Source organism: Apaloderma vittatum, unplaced genomic scaffold (genome assembly GCF_000703405.1).
Source record: "Apaloderma vittatum isolate BGI_N311 unplaced genomic scaffold, ASM70340v1 scaffold27534, whole genome shotgun sequence".
In the NCBI taxonomy this organism is placed as follows: Eukaryota; Metazoa; Chordata; class Aves; order Trogoniformes; family Trogonidae; genus Apaloderma; species Apaloderma vittatum.
Window position 1 is genome coordinate 71179 of NW_009713857.1, and position 15190 is coordinate 86368.

Here is a 15190-nt window from a genome sequence, read left to right on the forward strand (position 1 = left end):
CCTTTTGCCTTCAAGAGACAAAGCACTATTGCCCTGAAATCAAGCAAGACTAGCCAAAAGCCTGCTGCCCACACAGCTGGGAAAACTGGCAAGCACTGGTATTGATGACCATGGATTAATTCCAACCAAGTGCTTTTGCAGTCCTCGCCAGGCTAATCTGGCTACAAACAAGGATCAATTGCTTCACCCAGATTGGCGCTGAAGATATTTCCTCAGCTTCAGAAAGGTGAGCCCCTGCAGGCTGAAGAACTCAGCTGGTGAGCCAGTGACCTGGTCATGCCTCAAGAGGAAACTCTGTGTGTGCTACGGCAACCTGTGAGCTTGTTTGTGGGTGATCACTTCAGCTCTCAGCAAGAGATCCACATGCCCTTACTCAGGGCTGACGCAGTCAGGTGCCCCACACAATCTTCACTGTGCAAAGCACCAAAACACAGCAACGGAAGATTCTTCTTCCTGTGGTACATTAGAATCGTAGAATCATAGAATGGCCTAGGCTGGAAGGGACCTTAGAGATCATCTAGTCCAACCTCCCTGTTATGGGCAGGGACGCCACCTCTCGACTAGACCTGGCAACACATGGGGACCAAGCGGGAATCGAACCCGCGACCTCGGTGTTGGTCACTGTTGCCAGCACCGTGCTCAAACCACTGAGCTAACTGGGCCCCTTAGCACTGACCTTGATGGTGAGCTAAGTTTATATATATTATATATTAGCATAATTAGCACATCTGCGCCACAGTGCGTATTAGAGTCATCTCGCATCAACCCACAGTATGTTCTTTGTACCAAACCAAAGAACTTAAGTCCTTGTGGGATCTACTCCCAATCAAACTCCACAGGGTTGGTGCCAAGCCCTCCTCACAAGGAAGCCACTAGCTGGCCACAAATCCACCCTTCAGAGGGGTCTCTCCAAGGGCACTGCATCACTCCTGGAAGGAAACAAAAGGTCTCAGTTTAGCACAGTTCCGCTGAACGCTTCCAGAAACATCCCCTCCCCGTGCAGACAGCAGCTCAGCTCTCTAGCCCTACCTAAAGCTGGAAGCTGTGGCACAACAGTACCTGTGGCATGGGAGCTGGGGGCAAGAGTGGTATTTCACCCACGCTTCCGATCTCCAAAAGCATCACTAGCCCAAATTCCACCCACATGTCGAGCTACGGCAAGGGAGCTAAGACTCAGCTCTATGTGGGTCAGACAGAGGCAGAGCCAAGCGAGCTACCACAACAGAAGCTCTGCTTCAAAAAGGGGAGGAGATCTCACTGCCTTGGGACACACTCCAGTCACAGAAAATTAAGAACTTATCCCCAGAACGGAGAGGTGCGTCACTCAAAAATGGGTACCAATTTCCCCATCACAAAGTGTAAACTTCTGGGCCTTCAATTATGAGTTTTAACAAAATGCAACACTAAAGAATACAATTATTAAATTTCAGAGGCTTCCTGAAATGTTCCTGAAGCCAATGATTCACTGTTCTGATAGACAAGATAGACTGAACTTGGAGGAAAAAAAAAAGCACCTTCTAAAGGTTTATCTAAGGGGCTTATTAATATTTAACAGGGCACCAATGTGGCAGAGCTTAGTGAGAACAAGCAAGATAAACCAGTTTCTTCTAAGACTTGGTCAAGGCAGTTTAAGTTTAACAAAGGTCAGGATAAGGGGGGCAGTTCCAAGCACCATGTAACGGCCAGGCCTGGAAAAATTACAACAAAAAAAAAATGCTAGCACAAGAAGGTGGCTAAGAAAGCAATAAAGAACGTTTAGTGCCAATAGCACTCGCTAACATTAAAGCTCTTCAAAATGGAGCAGGCAGCTGTCATTATGTAGCCGCTAGGACAGTCACATTTTCAGGTACTGCTACCTCTCCTGCATTTCCTGTATCTCCACCCAGGGTTCAAAAGCAAGTATTCAGAAGGGTCAGAAGAGGGTTAACAGACCCCAACCTCTCAATTTCTGAAGGGCTGCACTGATTCAGAGGGTACATGAAGGGGCTGGGGTAGACCTCATTGCTCTTCACTGCAAGCCAGCTCACCTGGTCCCTCCAGGTCCATTTCACAGAGCTCTTCTCTGCGCACACTGCTCTCTGTCTTGGTCAGCGTGTCCATTCTCCACCAGGCTTTCCCAGCTCTGCAAAAACTTCTCTCTGTTTCCTAGCTGGGCTTGCAGAAGTACGCTGGAAAGGCCCCACGGGCTGCCAGCAATTTCTCAGGCTTGCTTCCCCTGAACAGCTTTTCCCAATTGCTGGTACTAACCCTAACACGAATTCCCGTTGGAAAAAACACGTTCCAAGCTTGTTCCACCACAGACTGCGTCCAGGAGAACAATTTGAACAGAAGGCTCAGAGTACACTTCATGTTTTCACTTGTTACTTGGACATCATTGCAGCATCTTTTAATGGTGAGCGACTCATCAGAAGCAGCCCTTTGAGATAAAGATCGCTCCGTGCGCTCTCTTCTCCAGGGCATACGTGTGTGCTCAGTCAAAGAGTTCTGTGCACATCAGATGCTCAAGATGCTATCTCAGATTTTGCTTATGTTTGACATTAGTCAGAAAAGTAGGAAAAAAGCTTGATGAATCAGGTGGGAGAGAAGTTCAAAATATGACTGAAATCAAAACCAAGACAAAGCACAGACTTCTCAAAGGTCAACAGGGACTGGTTTCCAGTTCCTGGCAGTCAGCACCAAAGCAAGCACAGAGGCAACAGAATGACCGACAACGTGCCAAGAGTAGCTCGGTGCTGTCACACCCTGCACTAACAGCTCCACAGAGAGAGGTCCACCCTGTAAAGCCATGTGAAAGCTCTGACCCGCTCTCTGGGCAGAGATAAGTACCTTCACAAGGGACAGGGGCAGCTTACATGCCGTTACAGACAAATCCTTCCCGGAGACCTACTGACAAGTCATCGAACACCAGCATCTCCCAGTATCTCTTGAAGCACCGGCGCTGGGAGGTACTGTAGACTAAAGCAGCTGATGCTCTTTGAGAAGATCCCACTAATCACCTTGGGGCTTATTCTTTGTAATGATTCACCAAACAGACGTGACCGAACACACTTGAAAAGGCAAGCTGAAAGATAAGCCAACAATCTAATACAGTTACTTCTGCCAAGGGCTTACACATCGCGTTGGAAGACGTCCTCTTCCACTCACAAATGGATCTGTTACTTTCAGTCTGAAAATACAGGCATCAATTCAAAAATCTAAGTGATGAAAATTACAAGTTAATGTTCTGTAGGGTAATACTCTAAAGTCTGACTTTCGTATTTTACCACTATCTGTAAATATCTGCCTTTTTGATTTAAATAGAACTACTATGCCACTTCTGAAGATCCCTCTGGCTACTTTGTTTAAAATCTAGCCACCACTTCAGTCTGTGGGCTTCAGAGACAAAATAATCTAAAGATTAAACAGCTTGAATGTGTACCAAAATTACACCAGGTATATTAAGAACAGCGTTCCATGCTGAGCACAACCTTCAGTGAAAATATGCTTCCCTTAGCACATAGACAGCATGTACCAAGAAAGGGCTTTATAAAGAAGTTGAGCTCCTTTTTCCAAGAAAAATCAACCATATATTTTCCTCCACAACAGTCTTGTGAAAGATCGTACAGTGGAATCATCATGCTGAAGCTGCTGAGATAAGTTTTATGATAAGCAATATCTTTTTGTGAAACTGACCCGAACTTATTTTGAGTTAATTGCGTGTTATTTGTTACGGTCGCTATTGTCCTCAGGCAGCTGCAGGCATTCTTCTCTTAAAACACACTCAACATGCACACTCATGATTAATGTTATTTTTAACATTTCTGGACAGCACTCAAAAATACACAACCCACTCAGACAGCCTCAGCACGCACTCTCCTGAGCCAGGTTGCCATCGTCCCACTGAGCTCCCACAGAAATGCAGCCAGCGGGCCCCAGGCACGTCCAAGAGACACCAGTAACCCAGCGAGTTTGCTTGTAATTCTTAAGAATATTTACAAACACACCCTATGGAAAAGGCATTGTTTAGCCCACGATTGGCCTCTAGTTTCAAACAGGGTTAGCTTTTCAGAAGTTAACATGAATTCAATTTCACACGCTTCTCTATAGTATGACCTAATGTGAAAAGCTGGATTAAATTTACTACAGCTTCCAGTAACGCAATTTCAAGAATGTTTTCCCAATTCAGGAAGCCTTTATTGTCCTAGACATATCCATCTTGCATAAGTGGGATCAGAGAACTGTCTAAATTAGCAGCTGCATTTGCAGCCTCAGGACATAATACAAAACAAAGTCTTTGGAGCATCCATGTAACCTAGAATAATGCCACACTGCTTAAATTACTGATGTTGGCTGGACAGGGTTAAACAACAGCTTTATAAAGCTCATAAAATAGGAGCTAATTTTAACCTCATTCTTTCCCACCCCACAATTGCCAGAAAAACTTCAAATAACCCAACTTTGCAGCTGAGGAGACAGATTGAAACAGAAGGCAGCTTTCTGAGAGACAGCAGAAAACTGTAACCTTCATATTAGGTGTGAGCACCAGCAGATATCAGGGCTTCTGCATGTAACTTCAGACACCACATCTCACCCCAAGTACCCTTTGAGATGTGGAACGGGAACAAGAAGACACCAGCTCTCTAATGAGGGCAGCAAGTTCCTAATAACACACACAAGAAGAAACTTCTGCAAGGATCCCCAGTTCAAGTTGATTTATTACCGAGAAGTCACGTGTTTCAGAAAAAACAACAACAAACAAATGACATCAGCACGGGCAAAAAGTGAGTATGTTGCAATTCCTGGGTTGCAGTCAGTGCTGTGCAGGTGCCGACAGCCACGCTGTACTACGTTTAGAAACAAGGAAGGGAAGCAAGAATGATCAACTGTGCCCCTTAAGCCCTGCTTGTTGGCCAGACCAGATTACACAACACAAGGGTGGTTCTTTAGTTCAAAGGTTCACAAGGAGGTTGCAAAACCTCCTTTGACAGCTTCCAGAAACAAAAATATACTCGAGAAATACCCAACTGCCCCAGTTTCTCTCTGCAGCTACTAAACCCAGAGGAAGCCTTTATATAATGTATTGACACCAAGAATTCCAACTGCTTCACGTGCAACCCATACCAGCAATAAAAAAAAAAACCCCTGATGAAGGTAGAAGTCTCTGCTTTCCCAGGTTTAGAAACAAAACGTTTTCCATGTATTTCCTACCAATATTATCCAAACCAATCCCCAGGACTCACCCTGCATTTCCTACCATTGCACATCTCTGTTGCAGTACAATTTTCGCACAAACAGCCTTGTAAAATATTTCTTTCTTCAGAATCCTATACATGCTGATCAGAAGTACAGCAAAACTTTATTCTTTAAATGAGGAAGAGCATCCAGACCCCAGTATGTGGATATTTGCTTATTAAAACTTACTTTTCCTTTTATTTAACCTGTCTTCATATCCAAGAAGGGTCACAGTTTCAAGTTACTGAAGGAGAAATGTTAGGATGTATTAGGTTTCCTGGGGACACTATTTGCGCAGGACATGTTCCACAATAAGACCATCCATAAATAAGATGTAGAACAATCCAAAAATGCCCCTCTAGAGGCACTAGGACACATGCTTTACCTCTGAAGTAGCAGTGAGCACAGCCATCAGCTTTGAAGACAAGAAGAACAACTACAAAACTCAGTGGGTATTTTCATTCGAAACTGCCTGCAATTATGGCACCAAAGACTTCAACCAAACTGCCGAATGAGTACCGGTGTGAAAAATACCCTTTTGTTAACTGGAAACTAGAAGCACTGGAAAAGCACTCTCACCTGAACTGTAATCTTTCAGTCGCAAGTTCTTCACAGGTGTCCCATCAGGCCCTCGGAAAGCATTGAGAATCTACAGGAAAACCAAGAGCCACTTCAGTCTCCCAAAATCAAACCTCAGAAAGTGAACCACTTGCTAACGTACACTTTTCTCTCTCCACGACTTCTTTTCTTTCTAGGTTAACTCTGATAACAAACCGCTGCATTTTCCTCCAGCAGTATCTCAGACCTGATTATTGAGTTTCGGGAAATATTTTGGGGTTTTGTTTTAAAAAGTGAACACCATTTACACCATAATCCAACTGTGCAAAGGTTTATTATGCCGGTTGCAGCGAGACAGTTCACCACTGAACCTTACTTAAGGTCAGAGACGTCTTACTGCCTTTAAGAAAATCAAGGGACATGGGATGACTGTTCCACATCTTATCATCCTCTGACAGACAAAGTTTCTGCCAAGAGTTCTCCAGTATCAAGCCTCAGAAAGTTTGATTAGCACAGCTAACCCCTGCAAAAACTATTGCAAAGGAACTTCTTTTACCTTATAGCTTAGATTTTATATATTTTTTTTACACTAAAATCAGCAGTAGCAGCAGACGTCTGTTCCATCTTTATAAAATCTTATTTAAGCAATTTCAAGTAACTAAGAATGAACAAGTTCGCTTAGACACCACATGTCTTCTGAACCCAAAATATAGCAACAAAGTAATAACAGTATTTGGTACATATAAAGCAATGACAGAAGTAAGGCACACAAAAAAAGAGTCTGGAGTCGAGGCTTTTAGTCACCAACACCTCACAAGTGCCTGCAGAAAAAATCATCACTTCCAGACTCCCCAAAACTCAGAACAATCAGATGAAAGATTAACACTGCAATGATCTCTAAATCTGGATTTTTCCTGGGAAAAATGACAGATCGTCTGAACTCCATTAACGCAGGATTAAAAATGGTACTTTTAGAAACCCTTGATAGAAATTTTTGGATGAAAAACATCCGACTTACATCATCCTTTGTGGCAGTTTCAGGCACTCCTCCTAGCCGAATGAGCTTGCTTGGCTTCACATACTTGGGACAGGTCCGGTAATCTTGGTCCTTGAGTTCAACAATCGAGATGGTTTTTACAAATGAGAGATGCCAACTCACGAGATACACAAACAGTAACAAAATAAAGCAGGATACAATTCAAAGGCAAAGGCCCCTAAGCAGACTGGCTTAAATCTTTAGCCACGGCACTGTTGAAGAGTCATAGAGCTCTGGAGGACTAGTATTGCTAACTCCATGTCCTCGTTGAGCTGAACAACGAGGTCTTGGTCCTCTAGGCCCAGGAAAACAGGCAAATGGCCTCTCTCTGCTTTCCAGCAGCGGGAAGTTCAAATTCAATAATAGTCATTAACTCAGTAGTTACCGTTACCTTCAGATTTCCAAGCTAACTGAAGGCAAACAAAGGATGCGTGAGAACAGCTGTGCTGTTCTACACCAGTCCACCCCCACCAGCAGCTTCTCTCTGGTAGTGCTCATAAGCAATGTCCAGGAGAAAATAAAAAAGTAAGTTCTTACTTCTCCCCAACACCTTCCCTCTGTCTGGTCATTTCCAGCTTGGGGACTTTCTGAACCAAATCCGGTTCTACGTATTTAGCAATTCTCAATGACTAAAATGCATTTCTCTTGAGAAGAGAGTATTTCTGAGATAGAAAGGGTGCCCACTAAAACAATCTGGAGCGTGAGGATGATCTCACAGGAGGTCAGTGCATTAGAACAGAACTGAAGCCATGGAGTAGGAATGGAAGACTCCTTCCTAGCTCCTTCCAATCTTTGGCCAATACACATTTAACAGAAACATCAGTTGACAAAACCACCCACCTGAAGGCTCTTATAGGGCCTGGAATCTTTGCTGGGTTTTCCTTCTGAAAAGGACTTGCCATGTTCATAATCAAACATCTGATGCCCTGGCAGCCGGTGATCCACATCGCGGTACTCAATGTTTCGGTAGTCAGTGTCTTGCCTTCCAAGGAAATCCAGGTCACCTTCACCCTTTAACCCAAGATCAGAATTGGATCTTTGCTGCTCCCCCCCCGAAAGCTGCTGCTGCTGCTGTTGTGGCTTAGTAGCAAAGGCCTGAGGTTGCTCCTCTTGGTCCTGAAGAGTAGGAAGAGGTCCACGGCTATTTTGGAAATTGTGTGAAGAGTCGTCTTCAAGATCCAATCCAAGGGATTCTTCTTCTCTGGCTGGTGCTTCAGAATGCTGGAATTCTCCTTTTTGGCTACCAAAGGGAGTTCTATCTAGACCAAGTGCAGGCTCCTCTCTCTTGCTGGTGCTTAAACCAGAGCCCTCTCTTTCTGCTAAAGGTATAGTAGATTGGTTGCGCCTAAAATCTACAAGGCTTTGATCCATGCGAGGCATTTCCCTATCTGAAAAGTCTATAGGAGGAGCCACATCTCTGCTCCTAAAATCCTGATCAGACCGGGACCTGTGCCTATTCCTGAAGTCTGACGATGGTGCATTTCTGTTTCTGAAGTCCAAATCAGAGGTGCCCACACCCCTGAAGTCCAGATCAGGTACGTCCCTGTTTCTGAAGTCTGAATAGGTATGCTCTCTGCCCCTGTAGTCTATCTCAGACATGTCTCTTGCCCTAAAGTCCGAGTGAGATCCGTCTCGCCCTCTGAAGTCTAGGTCAAAAGACCCCCTTCCCCTGAAGTCTGATGGAGGTTCATCTCTGCCCCTGTAATCCATATTATGTGCTTCCCTATCCCTGTAGCTCATGCGGAACGTGTCCCTGTTCCTGTAGTCCACTGAAGGAACGTCTCCACCTCTGAAGTCCATAGGTGGCCCCTCTCGCTCCCGAAAGTCTCCAGAGTACATATCCCTGCCCCTATACTCAGAAGACGGTGGCTCCCTACCTCTGAAATCCATCTGAGACTCATCTCTGCCCTGGAAGTCAGATGGTGGGAAATCTCTGCCCCTGAAATCATGGTGCCCCTCCCCGCCTCTGAAGTCACTACGTGGTCCATCTCTAGCTCCAAAGCTGAAAGAAGGTTCCTCTCTGTTGGCAAACTGAGGATTGAGGAGGCCTGTGAGTGCCTGGATATCAAAAGGAAGTGATTCTCTGCCAGAGAAGTTGCCAGAGTGTCTTTCTTGAGCAAGACTATCAAGGGAAGGAGGATATTCCCTGTTCCACCCGGGAGCAAACCTTTCTTCTTGGCTCCCACTGTAGAAATAAAGACAGTATTATTCATAACGTGCTTAGAGTCTGAAATCTACACAGCAGCACATTCTTCTCTAAACTTTTATAGAGTTGTGTAACAGTCTAAGATCCGCAGAAGATATCATTGATGTTTGGCAGTTTAAGATGAGGCAGCATACGACAGATGTGAGAAAGTAAACTTGGGTGCTCCCATTTCAGCACAATTTTCCAGAAGCACTCAACAGGGAATACCTGCAATATTAATGGGTTAATGACGGCAGCAATCCACATAGTCCTGCACTGCACACAGCTCTGCAGCTGTTGAAGGTTCCAGCAGCTGGTGTGTTTGGCCATTAGCATCACCAGGACATGCCTGTGAGGAACCACTCGAGCTTAAGCTCTCCGGGCAGTACGACAAACAGCTAACTTAACACATCATCCTGAGGCACATAAAAGCAGAGGTTACCAAACATGCTCTGTTAACATCCTACAGAGATTCACTGATACTTCCTTGTTCTGGAGTCTAAACTGGGAAAATGCTGAAAGCTATCACTTCAGACTTCAAGGGTGCCTCACAGCAATATGCCAACAACCAGCATCCAAGATGATCCTGAGCTCATGCCTCCAGACTAGCTGTCTTACACCAAGTTTACAACGCTACAGCTACAAGCTCTCCCGGTATCTGCGTCAAACCACTCAGAAAGAGGTTTCTTCTCAAAACAGTTTTTCAAAACCCAATGAGGGTGGGGATTTTTTTGAGATGGAGCTACCTGATTTGGCATCTAAAAGAGTCTCCATTCTGTTTTTTAAAAAACAGAAGCAAATGTCGACACATTTTAAAATAATACCAAATTGTATCCAAATCAGTGGGCATTTCCTTAGCAACTACAGCAAGTCATGTTGTTCTTCAAGTTTCACTACAGAATCCCTCACCAACAGAATGCAAGGTGACATCTGCACAGTTAATCAAACAATATACAGATTTTCTAAGCTACATGCCTCTGCTTCACCACCATATAGAAAAGCAATTAAAAATTGGTTCAAAGTTGGAATCCCCCAACCAATAAAGAACAATACTGATAAAATCCACTTAAAAGTCAGCAGAACAGCACCAATATCATCATAAAACACAATCATGCTCCTATCAATACCATTAAGACATGTTATGGAAGATAACGTAGCTATGGAAGATTTCATAGTTTGGATGTCATCAGCTTTCTCAATACATTACTGTTGGACAATTATGTGAAGTATTCTTATTGCAGAAACCTCAGATATACCATAAGGAAGCACCTTTATCATGCTGACAGTCAAGTAACTAAGGTGAACACTTGAGCAAAGGATGAAAGAATTACACACAACAGAAGAAAACTCGTAACTCTTGGTGCCTCCATTTTAAGTATTTTTTTAATTCAGAGCCTCTTGCAAACACAGGATCTAGTAACAACCAGAGGAATATAAACCAGGAAAATTATCATGCTGTGCAGGTCTAGTTGCATGTGAATCTTTAAAACGGGTTCAGTGACATTCAAATATGTCTTACGAAGGAGTACAGCCAAGAACATGGGGATATATGGCCCACTTAACCTCACGGAGAGAACTAAACTCTCCAAGTTTTCATAAAATCCTGTGTGCAAGGAAAGTGCTTCGGTATTTCTGAAGTTAAGGCCAGCACCTTGGTTGAAGAGAATCGACATCACCCTACGAACTACTTAACAGCACGGAGCACCAAAATCCATGCGGCATATCAGTACCTGAGCTTACAAGAGTCAAACAAAGTATAGCTAGAAAAGATGGTGTGGAGAAGGAATAGAAATACTAGAAGTAGTGTCGTTAAAAAAAACCAAACAATTACAAAAATTTATAAAAATGCAGGAAGTTACACTGTCCCTTAACTGCCTTCTCTGGCAATCACACCTAGCTCCACATCGACCTCAGAACCTTTACCATCGCAGTCTGCTTACGAGACTAAGTGCAGAAATACTCATGAACAAAAAGTTCCTATGGCTTACTGTATTTTTATTTAAGAATGTTGCCGAAACAAATTGTACATTCAAACGCTTACCGAAAAGACCCCATTCTGTTGCCTTGTCGATGGTCTCCCCACATTTTGATCTTGTCTTGTAGGTTTCCAGAAATGGTTAATCCACTCTAAGAACACGAAGAGAGCCCAATCTGTTTAACAAATAACATGACAACAAGCTGTGAGGCAAAGAATACACGCTGCCAGTTAGGAGAAGGGGTGTGTGAAACACCTGATTGGGATCCACAGCTATACAAGACCACATTGAGGCACGAACGAGTTCAATTGTTGCGTTTCTCCACGTTGAAATTTGCAGGCATCAAACGACTTCTGAAACCAAACTGTCAATATGGGTGGGCAAACAATTTGATATCTGCTTTGATTAACATAAAACTTTCCAACATACTGTGCTGTCTGACACCATTGGGAGTGCAGCTAGAAATGTGATAACACCACAGTCTATAAACAACAAGGACCGTTGCCGAACAACAGTTTGCAATTAATGTTTAATCCAAACTATTTTTGCCAAAAGCTCTTTGCTGTTCAAGGAAGCGATCGCGACTGGTCTACTATGCTTGCTCTGCCCTCAAAAAGTATGAAGATAACAAAGTAGGCTTTGCCAATAAATCATTACAGGCACTGTTCTCCAACGCTGCCCTCATCAAGCTGAGTGCCGCAAATAATACTTGTCTCAACAGAGATCTAAAATTTCATCCCCTCCCTCCCACTAGCAGAGAAGGTGAGGATTTCCTGGCAATTGCCAACGCTGGGACTTGAAATGGAAAGTACTTCCGTCTTTCCACCGAAAAAAACCACTCTAGGTTGCAGCAGACCACAGAGCAAAACAAGGCAGCCAGCAACCTGATGGCCTCAGACGTGCTCTGGCCAGCCCAGGTTCAGGAGGGCTGTCCTGCCACCAGACCAGAGTCCGGTAGCATCCAGCCAACACCCACATGGGAGCCGGGGACGGCAGGGCCTGGCAGACCTCAGCATGCAAAGCTGCGACGGCTGATTAAGGCAACCAGTACGATCACCAGCCACTGTAACACCTTCTCTAAAGAAACAGGGTCATTCACCTCAGCTCAAGGCCAAGGGCACCGGTCTGCTCACATCCTGCACGGCTCTCAGCGCAACACACATCTCCTGGTCCCAAGGACTTCCCCCACAAGCTCTATCACTTTTTCTTTCTCGGAGGTGAATCTAAGAGAACTGAGACTGCACCCTCCACGGAAAGGACAGGAAAACACAGGTGGTTATGGCAGTCATCATCACAGGCGGCTGTCCTTTTATCTACAAACTTATGCAGCCTGCGGACCTGTGATTCTTGTTCTTTTTTGGATCTCTTCCTCCACTCCAGTCAACAAGCTAACCAGTGCTTAAAAAAAAAAATAAAATAAAATAAAAATCCCATGCCAGCTGGGAACTGATTGGACATAATATTCAAACTATGAGACAGGGAAAAAAATACCACTGGACCGATACCAGGCCCGGCATATATTATCTGAGCCATGCAACAGCGTCCGTAAGTATGAGGTCATGGTTCAATAGCAGCCAGCAATTGGCTCCCACAGTCCCCTGATTCAGCCCAATGCGATCTGTTCTGCCTTCGGCAACACGCAACGTTTTAGTTGTGCCAGCTTGTGCTTTTCCGGGTCTGCACCACGGATGACCCTCTGAAGAGCTATATTTAACCCAGGTCACGTCAGCGACATGGTTTACTACACAGCCCCACAAAACTAGGTGACGGCAAACTGCAGGACAAGGGCAGCAACTTCTTAAATCAGCTTCTACCAGTGCCAAGATCTTCTGAACATACACCCTGCTTACGACTGCTCCAAAAGATGCACGCTGGGATGAAATGGCATCAGGATTCACCCTTCAGGTAACAGCCAGCTCAGGTCCCACCTCCCTGCTCACAGGTAGTGTGAGTCAGGCTGTTTGCCAAAGACACACCAACAGAGCCCAGGGCTGGAGCCAGGCCAGCAGCAAAGCACGGCAAAAATCCACCCTCAAGCACTAGGAATTGTGTATCCATTAGTTTTGTCATAGCTCCGTCACAACCACGCGTCTGAAGGAGACGGTAACAAAGGGCATTTCAGAGTGACACAGTTAACGCAGCCGCAGAGCGCGCAACGTGGTCCAGTTACTCACAGGGCCCTGATTTAGAGCTCTTTTAAGACAATCAGCTGTTTCCATTATACTGGATAGGCAGGAAGGCAGATATGCATCCTGAAAGTATGTGTTGTATTTCCCTCCTTCCATCCCAGCTGGCTCTGTTTCCTGGAGGCAGAGCCTCAGCTCCCAAAAAGATACAGAAAGTGCATCTCAAAGAAGGGAAAGCTCCTCTGTGGTCCTGCAGCTCACCCAGGAGCGGCTGACTGAGCTCTGGGTGTTCCCTGGTGATTACACCCAGGGACTTCCTCAGGACCATGCCCCCAACGTCCCCAGTGCACTCCTGGACAGCCCAGCGCCTGGCACCGCCCCGCAAGGGTCGTTCCCCACTCCACTCCCCAAACCGCAGGTGCCAAGCCTGTCAGCCGACTCTTCCAGCTCTCTTATTTCAATTTGCATCACACTACAGCAAAATAATGACATCGTGCATCAGAATCGTGCCACCGAGCCAGACTAAGAAGCTGGCCTTCGCGAGGAATAATTAAAGACTTCTGCCAAGGGGCAGAGTGAGGAATGACAGCCCAGTCCTTGAGCATTGCCTCACCAACTCATGCCTTGTTGTCCAAATCTGGCGGGAGAAACTGGTGACAGATTACGCAAGGTGAAGTTTCAAAGCAATGCTATTTTCAGAAAAAATACTCAAATACTTCTCTCCAACCAGATTTTGCCAAGGCTGCCAGACTTGGTATTATAGACCATGAAGAAATCAAACACATAACTACACGCAGGACTACGCTCAAAGAACAGAGGAAGCAATTTGCCACAGAACAACTTTCTACACCAAGTGCTGAAGAAAGAAGAAAGCCTCTGTGAAAGCCTCTTGTACTGGAGGTACAAAAGAACACGTTTCCCCAGGCAACAGAAACTGCAAGTAGCCAAGAAAGCCTCTTACTTCCAGCCTAAAAGTTGAAGATGTCTAATCCAGAAATGAAGAAATATCAAAGCCATGTCACTGAAGTTTGAAAGCACAGGGAATCATTTCAGCTTTGCTGGCTGTCAGGCTGTTTTTCACTTTCAAAAGGGGGTGTACATGTTTTTCATCTGTAACATGCTTTTAAAAGCATGTATTAGAAACGATCGCATGAATTTCTAACACACCCTTTATTGCCCCGACCTTGTCTGTTCCAAAGGACTTCACAAGCACATTCCCAACCAAGGAGTGTTGGGAGAGACTTTCACACCACCAACACCCTGCTGGGAAAAGAAAGTGGATTCTACCTTCAGCAGCATTTCCAAAATTAACACCACACACCAGCAACACCATCAAACTCTTGTGGTACCTATTTTTTTTAAAACCAAAATGTGAGAAGTCACTGTTATCACTTCCAGTAGTTCATGACCACTGCATCACCTGGCCTTCCCCAGCCCCCAGCCTGACCTAGGCCACATCCTGCCTCTACCTAAGCTTTTATTTACAGTCCAAAATCCCATTTAGCCCATCACCCAGGATTACTATCAGTTAACAAACTCCCAGTGACAGCCCTGATTACCTTTCTTCGCTTTCCAGCATGAACCTAGCCCCCTTTTTGCCCATTCTCTTTAGCAACGCAAACATTCTGGGACGCTTTTCACGGAAACGCATATAACACAGTGCAAAGGAAGCCCTAATTTTTCATCAGGGCCTCCAAATAACAGAGAGGCACTCAGAAACATCACAACCGCTGACAACACCACACATGACAGACCCCAACACCCAGCACAGCTATGTGAGACAACCCGCAATACTCCAGGGACTGAGCTGCCCAAGCCTTTACCCCACTGCAGGGGGGTGGGCCTCTGACGACCCAGCTACGGGGCCATGGTGGGGCACAGACCTGCTTCCTCACAGCTCGCAGCCTCAGCAACCTCCAGCCTCAGACCATCTCCCTGCCGCAGGAGGCCCCAAAAGAGACACATACAATCCCCCCATCCTGATGGACCCACAGGAGGAACCCTCCATTCCTCTACCTCAGGGAGTCCCTAAAGACCCCCCCAAACACTCCTCTACCCCAGAGCCCCACGGGAGGACACCTCCCCACCCTGGGAGCCC

The 15190-nt window shown here is 45.3% G+C and overlaps 1 protein-coding gene across 1 annotated transcript in view; it reads right to left on the bottom strand.

The window, feature by feature from the left end:
* RBM6 (RNA binding motif protein 6) overlaps positions 1-11144 on the bottom strand; it is a 53682-nt gene extending 42538 nt beyond the window's left edge. Inside the window, exons 1-4 of the mRNA XM_009868525.1 lie at positions 11032-11144; positions 7646-8990; positions 6788-6877; positions 5791-5860 (exon numbers count right to left, since the gene is read on the bottom strand). Of these exons, the coding sequence (XP_009866827.1) occupies positions 5791-5860; positions 6788-6877; positions 7646-8990; positions 11032-11075 (1549 nt within the window). The 5' untranslated portion in view covers positions 11076-11144. The remainder of the gene's footprint in view (positions 1-5790; positions 5861-6787; positions 6878-7645; positions 8991-11031) is intronic.
* Between the last annotated feature and the right edge of the window lie 4046 nt (positions 11145-15190).